The 12194-nt window shown below is 43.4% G+C and overlaps 1 protein-coding gene across 2 annotated transcripts in view; it reads left to right on the top strand.

Moving 5' to 3' along the window:
- Positions 1-3917: 3917 nt before the first annotated feature.
- gxylt2 (glucoside xylosyltransferase 2) overlaps positions 3918-12194 on the top strand; it is a 17038-nt gene continuing 8761 nt past the window's right edge. Inside the window, exons 1-3 of one of the 2 annotated variants that reach the window (XM_023995682.2) lie at positions 3918-4336; positions 8147-8351; positions 9764-9907. In XM_023995682.2, coding sequence (XP_023851450.1) covers positions 4065-4336; positions 8147-8351; positions 9764-9907 — 621 coding nt within the window. In that variant the 5' untranslated portion in view covers positions 3918-4064. The remainder of the gene's footprint in view (positions 4337-8146; positions 8352-9763; positions 9908-12194) is intronic. The other variant, XM_023995689.2, reaches the window with a different exon arrangement.

The following is a 12194-nucleotide window of genomic DNA, read 5'->3' on the forward strand; positions in this document are numbered from 1 at the left end:
TTGTAACCAGTTGTTTTAAAGGAGGACAGTTGTTAAAATGACAGATGTGGGGCATTTCGTGAAATTGTACTTCAGTATGGTTTCATAAACAAAGACATGCTGATGTGCCAGAATATTAAGTATCACATTGTCATAAGTATCAAAACTGTAAAAACAATATGTAGCTTTTCTGCAGAAAGAACCAGCCCATAAATTTATGACTTTATCCTTTTTTCTCAGTGTGGCCCTAGTACTCTGTCATATAAACAAATACACATTCCATATGAATATAAAAACACAATGTTAACATTATGTTCCTTTATTGAATAAGACAAAACAAAGCAGGTAAACCATCAGCTCCTTTCGAAACTGAAGTCACAGTGACTCTACAAGATGGAAAGCACAGAATCCAAGCATATTATACAAAATGATACATACACATTCAAAGGTCTGTATATAACACACCCTGCATGTCTGCACACTAAAATAAATGCAGGACAAATCCATAACACATCAAAACTGAACAGACAAATGAATGGATGCAGTAGCCTCCCATGCAGCTCATGTCGAGTATTTAGACGACACCAGCTTATACCCGCTACCATAACATCAAAGAGAGCCAGAGATTCGTCAATAAAAACAGCGAACCAAAAAACCCGCAAATATCCTCATGCCATCCGCAGGAGACCACCCTATTTTAAACCAAAAATGAACAGCCACACATACTAACACTTAATAAATGAATCATACACATGAAATTGATTCCCTTCAGAGTCAGTACGGACCCCCGACACACTTCTGTACGATTCCAGGCGAAAGGGAACCTTGCCGGATCCCTGTCCCTAGATCCACTGCGCCTTGGTGGCACCTCTGGGGGCCCTATCCCGTGGTTCCTATCCAGAGCAGGCCACATCATGCTAAGCGTGACCCAGCACACAAGCGCGGACACCCCTTAACTCCCCCTCTAAGGGTACGACCCGTCCCAAACACACTGGCCCTAACAGGGCTAGACGGCTTAATTCTGCAACGGCAGTGATAAGCCGCCCTCTCCTAACAGGAGGCCAGAAGGTCACTTAACAACCTCCATGCCCTGCCGTTCCTTAAGGTGCACCTGGGGCATAGGCCTCCTTTTAGACTACGGCCTCCTCGCTTGTGGCATCCTAGGGGGGTCTGTGAAAGGTGTTCAGAGAAGAGAAGGGCTGGGCGCCATTAACCGCACCTGTCCCTCCCACCCTATATCAACCACCGAGGTAGAGGACATCCTCAGAACCTCGCCAACACTTAAAACATACTTCCTCAATACAAAATACTACACTTCATAAGACACGGATGTGAACTTATTGCATGGACACAGCCCCATGCACCATATTGTAGTCCCGTGACCACTTAAAACTTACCTGCCTTTAAGTGTGGGCTTTAGCGCTTTGTGATAGGCACCTGAAAGACTAGATGTCAGAGCCCCGCCCCAAGACTTTCTGAGAGGTTCCCTGCGACTGAAAGGCCAAAGACCCCATCTTTTATACTCACCACATCATTCGTCTAAGATCACACAGTCAGGCATTTGCAGAACCATCTGACCATGCAACCCTAAGATGAGGAATATTTACACCAATCAATGCAGCGATCACGGGCCAATGAACCAGTGAGCCGTCCTTTCGGTGCCCACGTTAAGACCAACATTACTTCCCAAAAAAGTTATGTTCACCCCTGATACATAAGACGGTTTAATGCTACGTGAAAGGAACTTTCCTATTCACAAACTCACTAGGTCCCCTCTCGGATGGGCCCACCCCTGGAGCGTTCTAACTCCCCTCTCAAATATGGGTGTGTGCAGTTCCACCGACTGCCCACCAAGAATTGATCCCCTAAGGGAGCACCTCGTTTACACTCACCCATAGCCTTGAAAATGGAGGGTATCCTCGCAACTATGTCTCCGCCAATAAACAGTTGTTCCCTTGAAAGTTTTGCCTCCCAGAAGCACTCCCCTTAAACCTCCCTCCTTTACCTGGGCAATAGTCCTAGGTAAGAACACTCCTCTTTGATCCCCCACCACACCGTAGTCAATTCTAGTGGGTCCCAGGCAAGCCCGGCGTATACGTCCAAACACACATCTGCTAAAGATGCTTTGGCGAGTAGCCAGACACACACCCTACAAACAATCTATGTGTGCGGCACCAATGTCCTTTTCAGCTGTTCATGCAAATCCCCCCACTGTAGAGTCCCAACAGGAAGGCTCCACTAGCAAAAAAGCGCGAGCCGCCCCACACCATAAAAAACCCATTCTTTGCTGCACACTCAGTGCATGGCTCCCCTAGTGAGCAAGAATCCCGGGGGTGGCTCTTCAATCGCTGGGACCCAGGTAGCGTCTAAGGCAAGATACCTGATGCCATCTGCAGAGAAAACCTGTATCTTTCATTATAGATGGGTCATCAGGAAGGCCAGAAAACTAGGTCCAACCAGGGTCCCTGAAAGACCCTTTTCCCTGAAGGCTCTCCTCAGCACAAGTGCTTCTTCATCCACCACATCTCGCACGAACCCTGGAGCATGCGACATTGTCACTGAGGAACAAAAGGGAGACACAACAACCATTTTCGGGGTCCTTCATATAGGCTAGTGGCCAACACCTGGTCCGCTGTCCGCTGGGCGGAAGTCCTGCTCCTTTTCAACTCACCTGGTTGGGCAACCAAGAGGCGATGCATTTCTACCCATTCTCCCTCTTCTGTCTCTGCTATAGCCTTGATAAGAAACGTCCCCTAGAATGTCTCTCACTCATTACTTGATGAACTAGTGTGCCGAAAAATAAATAAACAATGCCTTTAGAAAGATGCCACCGTTTCCTGTGTGGCTCACATACATCAAGCAGTCTTTCAAGGAGCTCCTATGTCTATGGCCAACTCACCTTGACTTTACCTTATGAACCTCTACTTACCTTAATTTTTTATTTTGAGACTGTGTCATCTTCTTGGAGGCTGAGGAACCGAGGGAATAAGCGACCAAATCAATGATCTAATACATTTTGGTTACCAGTTACCATACAGTGTACATTGAAGGCATACTCACCTCCCTCTCAAGTTTTTTATTTTCAAGTCCAGTTCCTAATTGTCCTCTTTTTATTTTCGGACTCCAGTGCAAGATTTCCATATTTTTCTTCTTGTACTGAATGTCTATTGCTGCCAGTTCTATTTGCGCCGGAGTATCATAGCTTTATACAGTGTGATGGAGTTACTTTACACAATTTCACTCATATCTGCAGTGCATTTCAATTAAAAATTTAACCGTTTCATAATTACAGTACAACTGCATTTTTGGAGATGTGAATTAAATATTTGAATTGTAATTGTGATGTTTCAGCGGAGCGGTGAGTGTGTAATTGTGCACTAGTTACGCATTCAGGCGGTCTGCAATACTTTGCCACGCTTTTTCTCTTTGCTTTATCACTGTGGCGGTGTTGCCTTTCTTCTTAATTATATCTTTTACCTCCTCGTATGCCTCCATGAGGATTTGTGCTTCCGACGGGGAAAAGTACGCGGCTCTAGTTGCCATGGTAAATCAGTTAATCTGTGATCTGTGGCGGGGTCTATTTGAGTGAGCCGTGAGCGCGCACCTATCCAGGATTGGTTTCACCTGGCTTAATGAATCCGTGTCTGCTCATCCTGGCTTGGTCTTTGTGCAACCAATTAAGCCTGGACGCACATGTTTTGGCTTCATTGAGCTCAGCTGAGTCATTTATCCCGGATGTCTTAATTCTACTTTTGTGCAACAGGCCCCAGGAAATGGCGGAGCGATTTCTGCATGTTGCAGCTTTAATGTAAACATAGCTACTGATGCATTGTGATGGATGAGTTCACGTTGTGATGTCAAAAAAAATTCTTGCACTTCTCTTCTAAAGATTACGGTAAGAGAATATAGAAACTCCCACTGAGTGATGTTCATGGCCGTGGAAAGCTCCTCCTCTTCGCTCTGGGTCATCTGCGGCGCAATGCAACAGAGTAGTAACAGAATGTCAACTCTAGCTGTAATTACGTATTCACAGACATGAAAGAGGAATATTGTGCTCCTCCAAATCATCAGAACAATTTTTCACGATGAGAATTCATTGTAAAATTGTTGTGATCGCTGTCTGTTTTGGAGTTTTTTTACTTTTGTACTTTTTTGGGGGAAATGCTGCAGACGATCCGCCTTTGAAAGAAGTTGAGGAGGATAACTATTTTCCGAAGTTCTCGGGGCTTCGAAACAATGTTGCATCAAAGTTAACAAAAAAAACTCTCGATGAACTTCACATTCCACACAAACAACCACTCACGTACCGAAAAGTATCGAAAGTATCCAGTAGAGGAGGCAATGCGATCGCAAAGAGGTAAGGAATTATCGCACCATTACTCGCTTGCTAATGTTGATGTGATTCATGTTTTTTTTTCTCCACGCCTATTTTTTTCATCAACGTTTTGGAACACATTTAAAGACGCAAGATGTCTCAAAGGTTAGATGGGGATTTTTTTGCACCTTTATACGGATTGCATGACTATCTGCTTACAGAGATAGATGGGTTTTATTCCCTGTGGAAGTAATGGAATGAGTCCACACGTATCCTGTCTTTCTCTTTATTCATTCAGGAAGACGTGCCCCCCCCATCAAAAATATACATGGGCTCATTATGTTCAAGGACGTTGGCACCAAACAATGGCTTGATCAGTCATGAGAGGACCAAACATGCTTTTGTCATTCAAATCCTATTTTTATTATCACATGTATTTTTCTAAATGACTGATGGATGTATGACATTTATTGCAAAGTTATCACCTATTCAGTAAGTTGTGTGCCAATTTAATCCCAACATCAGCTCAAAGAAGTGTCTTGGGGTTGTAAAAATATTCTAATTGTGTAGCTTTGTAAACAACGGAATCAATTTGATAGTTTAATCTGACCTTTGTACCCCATGGTCTCTGGGGTTTATCCCTTTTTTAAGTCCTGTGGTTGACAGGTTTAAAGGTCACCTTCAGAGAGTTTAAGATGATGGAACATACATTAGTCCAAGGAGACCCAGTCATTACACTACTGGGGATTGAGGAGCATACATTTTACATATCTTTTAGAACTCTCCACCTTCAAGTCAAGAGGCTGAACTTGTCAATGTGTATAATATGATGTGTGATGCCATGTCCCTTCGAAGTAGACCAATACAGACCAGTATAGATGACCTCAACTGATGGCCATCATCCCCTCTTTCCTGTGCCTTGCAGACAATAACTAGACAATGGTTTGTCATCATTCACTATTTCTGTCCAGGTGTGTACATTTTGTTATGTCTCCTATTATACTAATTTGGGCCCTGCTCAAATTCTTGGCCAAAACATAACATCCTTCTATTCCCTCTGTCATGGCTGTCACTGATATGATAATAGCCCAGATTTGATAGTCTAAAGGCAATGTTCTAAAGGCAATGCTTTCTGTTGTAAAGCWTGCTTTCACCTACAATGTCCTGTTTGATCAGTGATCTGGTTGGAAGCATTTATAAAGCATTCAGACTGGACCATAGTGTCCTGGCAGTGACCACACCCACACGCATGTGCTCTCTACTGATAAGAGAAATGGGGTGGAGGCCAATGGTGATGGAGGAAAATAACCAAAGTAGGTTTAGCAAACAAAGCAGTAAGCGCTCTGATAAAAAATTTAAAAAAACACTGCACATCTCCCTTAGCTTCAGGCACTTTACCATTGGTTCTGGTGAGGGGGAGGGCTGAAAGGGAGGCATAGAATTACCATAAAATATAAGATATGATGTTGTCTTGGTTACTCTTTCCTTTTTTTATCAAACCATTTCCTCTTGATGTATCACTCTGCTTCCTGTGGATAAAAGTAGGGAGAAGAGCTGCTTCCCTAACATATACCATCAGCTGTCCCAGCTCACACTAAATTCTACAGTCATAATATCTTGTTGTAGACAATTACACTGTAATAACACTTACTTTTGGTCAATGTATTCCACTACTGATGGATGTTTCACATCCAGGCTCAATGTAGCATGTATTTTTCAGTCTGTCTCACACAGTGTGTAAGGAAAGGTCATGCATGATACTGTCGCCATTAAAAAAAAAACTTTCCTCCCAATGGTTACATCTGATTTAATAAGCCCTTTTAAACTAATTCCTTGCCCCATCATCTGGAATACTGTAAAACAGTGTCCCCCCGAGGCCAACAAGGTATTCCGTTGCACTGACATTATGTAAAGCTATAAAAATGTCATCTTGGATGACTGGAGACTGCTCTCTCTCTTTCTGCAGGGCTTTGAAATCTCCCTGCTTACCCGAGCATCCTGACAAGGTTTGAGAGACTTCTTACGTGGGCCTCATCAGGTGGAAAAAGCTCTCTTTTTGGTAGCTCACTCACTTAAGTACCTCCTGACAGAGGTTGGCGTTGAGTAACTGGGAAATCTGTTAAACAGAATGCGTGTAGCTAGGGGTGATGATTCACTCAAAGATACTGTTACTTTATTGAAATCAGAGGAGGCTGGTGGGAGGGGCTATAGGAGGACAGGCTCATTGTAATGGCTGGAATGGAACAGTGTCAAACGTGGTTTACACATGTTTGATACCGTTCCATTACAGACATAAGCCCATCCTCCTATAACTTTTCCCACCAGCCTCCTCTGTTTGAAAGCCATTATGCATAGGGAGGATACTTCTGATAGCATTCCCTTCACACAGGTTTCATCCAAGCCTTCAGCGCATTGCAGTAGTGGCTCGTATCTGATGGAATTTCTAAATAGTTGAAGTAATGTTTGATAGATTTGTTGATTAAGGTAAGCTGTATTGTCACTGTGCTCTTCTAAGCTGTTTTCTCTTTCTTCATGATTTGAAAGAGATTGTTGCATGCCCAAGGCCACGTAGGCACAGTACTCTCTGTTGTCAATAATTAGTGCAGTCCTTGTATCCCTTTAGAGCTAGTCTGAGTTTGTCAAAATGTTTCCAGATGGGTGGAAAATAGTTCTAACACTATGTAAGATTACCTCACATGAGCAGCATGTTCTTCTTACAATAAATAATGGAGCTTTGTTTGGTCTAACTAACTGTGTTCACAACATTCATTTCACTGATCCAGGCCATCTATAACGCAATGCAGTATGTATCATAGAACAACACATTTTCTGAGCATTTATGGTTAGGTTGCAGGTTAAAAGACAATATGCCTCTCCCTCAGTATTTTTTTGGTGTATCATTGTCCCCCTAGTAATAATGTACAGAGTACATGTTCATAAACACAAATTGTTCTTGAAAGAGCCTCTGCCATCAAAGCCTAGAGGACAGGTTTCTCTGAGCTCTGCCATCCGTTGTYATCTGTGTTGCATGATTGTCCCTCAGCCATGCAGAAAACCAAGTGTCACGCTTGGAGACTGTCCTGCAACCCACCTGTCACATTTCAGTTTCCCCCTTCAGATTGTTAGACTAAAAGACACATTCTTTGCCTACATGAAGCTCTTGGGTAGATGTTGCACTTTCCTCTGGCAGAATAGTATGTTTCCTTTCCAAAATCCTCACACAAATGAGGGATACTTTGGTCCCAAAATCCTTCTTTAGAACATTCTTCCTTTGCGTATGCTAATGTTTACATTTACACGCATCATAAAAACCATCCCATACGGTGTGTACATAAAATGCAACTTGAGGATTTAGGTCTAGTTCTACGTTGAGCTATACGCATTTTTCTTTTTCAGCGTGTGATTTATTCTGCTCTGCTGAATCCATTTGAATTCATTGGCAGTCTCTGCTGCTGTGCAGAGAGCATTTTTATGTCAGCTATAGAAACGACTTGGCCTTGAACATGAGAGAAAGCCCAGTGGGTATATACAGACCTACACTACAGGACAGAGAGAAGGGTATAGAGGGAGTCCTGCTCACCCTGAGCATATGACAGGGATGGCCTTGAATATGAACATGTTGGTTAGCTGTCTGTCAGTAGAAACAGTGTGATTATGTACTGTCTGGAATATGTGTCTAAGCCATGTCCTGTCATGTTCAGATCTGTTCTCATGGCCGTTGACATGTCCATGAAGAAGTATCAGCGTTGCTATGCAGCGGCACGGCTCTGCCATTCTGTTGATGAGCAAGCCTGAGGAGCCTTCTGTAAGCTGAGAGTCTCATACTTGTTGCCCCTGTGTGTATCCCTGTAGCAGACAGAGGAGTGACATGGGAGTGGGTCGGCCCGCATCGAAGCGCGCCCGTGCTGAGGAGGTCATGCACCTGGCCGTGGTGGCCTGTGGGAACCGCCTGGATGAGACGCTCACCATGGTCAAGTCAGCCCTCCTCTTCAGCATCAAGAGTATCAAATTCCACATCTTTGCAGAGGACCCCTTGACCTCACAGTTTGAAAAGGGGGTAAGTATCCCCTTAACAATGTACATGATCTAGGCTTTAGGTACGGTATGTTTCTAGAAAAGGACTGAATATTTTCAAAGACTCTCATGCTTTTCATACTGACAGTATCTTGTTTAATGTTCTTCCATGCTCAGTAATAGATGACATTCACTGCCAGATCGAAGTATTGGCATGTTAAAAAAAAAAAACCCCAGATCTAACCTTTTTTGATCTCCCTCTCACTTGCCCTCTAACGCCTTACAGGCATCAGACCCTTTTATCTCAAGGTCGGATCATATATCCCCCAGACGTTTGCCTCACCGCATTAACCATGCAAGTTTTCAGTCAATGTTAGTTTATTCACGACTCAAGCTTTACGAAAGTCAATGTCTTATGCTACTGTGTAGCTGTAAACCTGAAGGTATATAGCCTACATTCAGGGCTCTCCAGCCCTGTTCCTGGAGAGCTACCGTGCTGTAGGTTTTAGCTCCAACCCTAATCTAGCACACCCGATTCTAATAATTAGCTGCTTGATAAGCTGAATCAGGTTAGGTAAAACTGGGGTTGGAGTGAACCTACAGGAGGGTAGCTCTCCATAAACAGGGTTGGAGAGCCCTGGCCTACATAAATGAAAACACGGTGCATGCATGGGGCTACATACCCTTTGTGTGTTTATGGGTTATGGTATGTTTACCATCTGAGAACKTCCCCTTTGTAATTGACTTCATGCTAGGCAGGAAGTTGAGTTGGTTAAACCCAAAGGTTAGTAGCATGTGAGCAGGAGATGGAATGCTTCACATCCGGCCTGTGCTGGTGAAAAAGGAATTAGAAGCAAGCTAAAAAGGTTTCTGACCTCTTGGATCTGTGCACCTCGTCAGCAGAAATCCTGCCTGCTCCTCACACTGATCTTTGTCTCATGGCCAAATTGTTTAATAATGTTGATGATTATGGAGGGCTTGAGGGTCTAACAGAGCAGAAAAACGTAGGCTTCTATGTGTGACAGCAGTGTTGACTTTAAGGGGGGTAACCCTCAGGCTTGGACAGAATGGGATTCATATTTTCTACCTCCTTTTGTTTAGGTTAGTTTAACTGGCAGTTGGGCGTAGTTATAACAATAACTGGCAGCATTATGGTCAATGTACAACACCGCTGCACTTACTGTAAAGACATTACTTAATTGGTTTACAAGAACTTCCTTAGGTGTTTATGTAGACTTGAACTCTCAGGAGTGTATCATGTGTCATAATAATGAATATTTCCATCAGCTCTCTCAGTGATCCCGTTCCTCTACACCTCTTGACTCAACCTTTGGAAAATGCGCTCAAGTTGTGCTTTTGTTTCTTTGGAAATTAAATGAGACTTCCTGTGATTGCATCTAAAAATGGCTGTGCGACCTCTCACAGCAAAGGATGATGTTTAGTAACTTTGTGTAGTTTCTCTTTCAGCTGAGCCAGTGGCCCCATGCTATCACAAACAAGTTCCAGTACAGTATCTACCCAATCACGTTCTCTGTGGGGAATGCAGAGGAATGGAAAAAGCTGTTCAAGCCCTGCGCTGCCCAGAGGCTGTTTCTCCCTGTAAGGCTGCAGCACATCGTCTCTCTTATCGCTCTGTGTCCCTAATCATAATTACTACACTGTTGGAGCTAGAAACATAGGCCTTTTGCTACACCTGCGACAACATCTGCAAATCTGTGTGCGCGACCAATAAACTTTGATTTGAATCATATCTATCAAACATATAAACGGATAAAGCTATATTCATTAGAAAATGTGTTAAGGGAATTCTTTATGTCATCAGTTTTCTTAGTACCATGCCACTCTGGGCTGCATCCCGACCCCAATGCATTTTCTATTAGATACGTTTAGCTTAATTTACGCAGGCAGAAGAATGATATACCCAGGTAATAAGAGTATGAATACTTTATGATGGGTTTTACTTGTTGGTATATAATCAGTTACCTCAGTATGATAATATATGGCTTTATTCATACCCATTGACTGTTACTTAACAAACAAGCAATCCCCGGAGATTTAATTCAATAATTTAATTAAAGCATTGCCGTGGCCATTCATTGACTTTTTAATGGACAGTCTTTAAATCATCAAACCGTGTGCACACATTGCTTTGTTTTTGTACACATTGCACCGTTGTAAAAAGTGGTAAGCAATCCATGTCTGCAACTTTATTGATTGGCAGATGATGCAACACAAACCCTATACTTTGCAGCAGCCGAGTGCTATTTGATTCTCATCYGGAACAGATTGCTTTGTGATTAATCTTCCGTCAAGCCATTCTGGCGCAGTGGTCTAAGGCACTGCATCACAGTGCTAGAGGCGTCACTACAGACACCCTGGAGTCGAAGGCTGTATCACAACCTGCCATGATTGGGAGTCCCATAGGGCTGCGCACAGTTGGCCTTGCGTCGTCCGGGTTTGGCCGGTGTAGGCCGTCATTGTAAATAAGAATTTGTTCTTAGCTGACTTGCCTAGTTAAATCAAATAAATAATCCCATATACACTACCGTTCAAAAGTTTGGGGTCACTTGTCAGATTCAAAAAAGTCAATTTAAAATAACATCAAATTTATGAGAAATACAGTACAACGTAAATCCTCGTTTAATCGCGGGGGTTACGTTCCGAAAATGACCCGCGATAAGTGAAATCCGCGAAATAGAAAACTTTTTTTTTTTTTACAATTAGCAACTATTACATGTATACAAATACAGTGACTCACGTGTAGGCCGTTTCGTCGACATTATGGGTTTAGGAGATGTTCGAAATTACAAGATAATTTGGCCAACTTAATGTAAATTTGCCAAGCTGTTTTATGTACGTACACATAACTGCACGAGACGACAAAATGATAGCACAATTCGTAGCATGTTTGAATACAAGAAGCGGGAGTGATTTTTAGCGAATCAGAATGCAGAGCACAATGCACCAAAAAAAAAAAAAAAATGCATTATGAAAATCCGCGAAATAGCGAATCCGCGATAAGTGAACCGCGAAGTGGCGAGGATCACTGTATAGACATTGTTAATGTTGTAAATGACTATTGTAGATGGAAACGGAATTTTTAAAAATACACTGCTCAAAAAAATAAAGGGAACACTTAAACAACACAATGTAACTCCAAGTCAATCACACTTCTGTGAAATCAAACTGTCCACTTAGGAAGCAACACTGATTGACAATACATTTCCATGCTGTTGTGCAAATGGAATAGACAACAGGTGGAATTATAGCAATTAGCAAGACACCCCCAATAAGTAGTGGTTCTGCAGGTGGTGACCACAGACCACTTCTCAGTTCCTATGCTTCCTGGCTGATGTTTTGGGTTACTTTTGAATGCTGGCGGTGCTTTCACTCTAGTGTAGCATGAGACGGAGTCTACAACCCACACAAGTGGCTCAGGTAGTGCAGCTCATCCAGGATGGCACATCAATGCGAGCTGTGGCAAGAAGGTTTGCTGTGTCTGTCAGCGTAGTGTCCAGAGCATGGAGGCGCTACCAGGAGACAGGCCAGTACATCAGGAGACGTGGAGGAGGCCGTAGGAGGGAACAACCCAGCAGCAGGACCGCTACCTCCGCCTTTGTGCAAGGAGGAGCAGGAGGAGCACTGCCAGAGCCCTGCAAAATGACCTCCAGCAGGCCACAAATGTGCATGTGTCTGCTCAAACGGTCAGAAACAGACTCCATGAGGGTGGTATGAGGCCCGACGTCCACAGGTGGGGTTGTGCTTACAGCCCAACACCGTGCAGGACGTTTGGCATTTGCCAGAGAAACCCAAGATTGGCAAATTCGCCACTGGCGCCCTGTGCTCTTCACAGATGAAAGCAGGTTCACACTGAGCACATGTGACA

This window comes from Salvelinus sp. IW2-2015, linkage group LG1 (assembly GCF_002910315.2).
Source record: "Salvelinus sp. IW2-2015 linkage group LG1, ASM291031v2, whole genome shotgun sequence".
Taxonomy (NCBI): Eukaryota; Metazoa; Chordata; class Actinopteri; order Salmoniformes; family Salmonidae; genus Salvelinus; species Salvelinus sp. IW2-2015.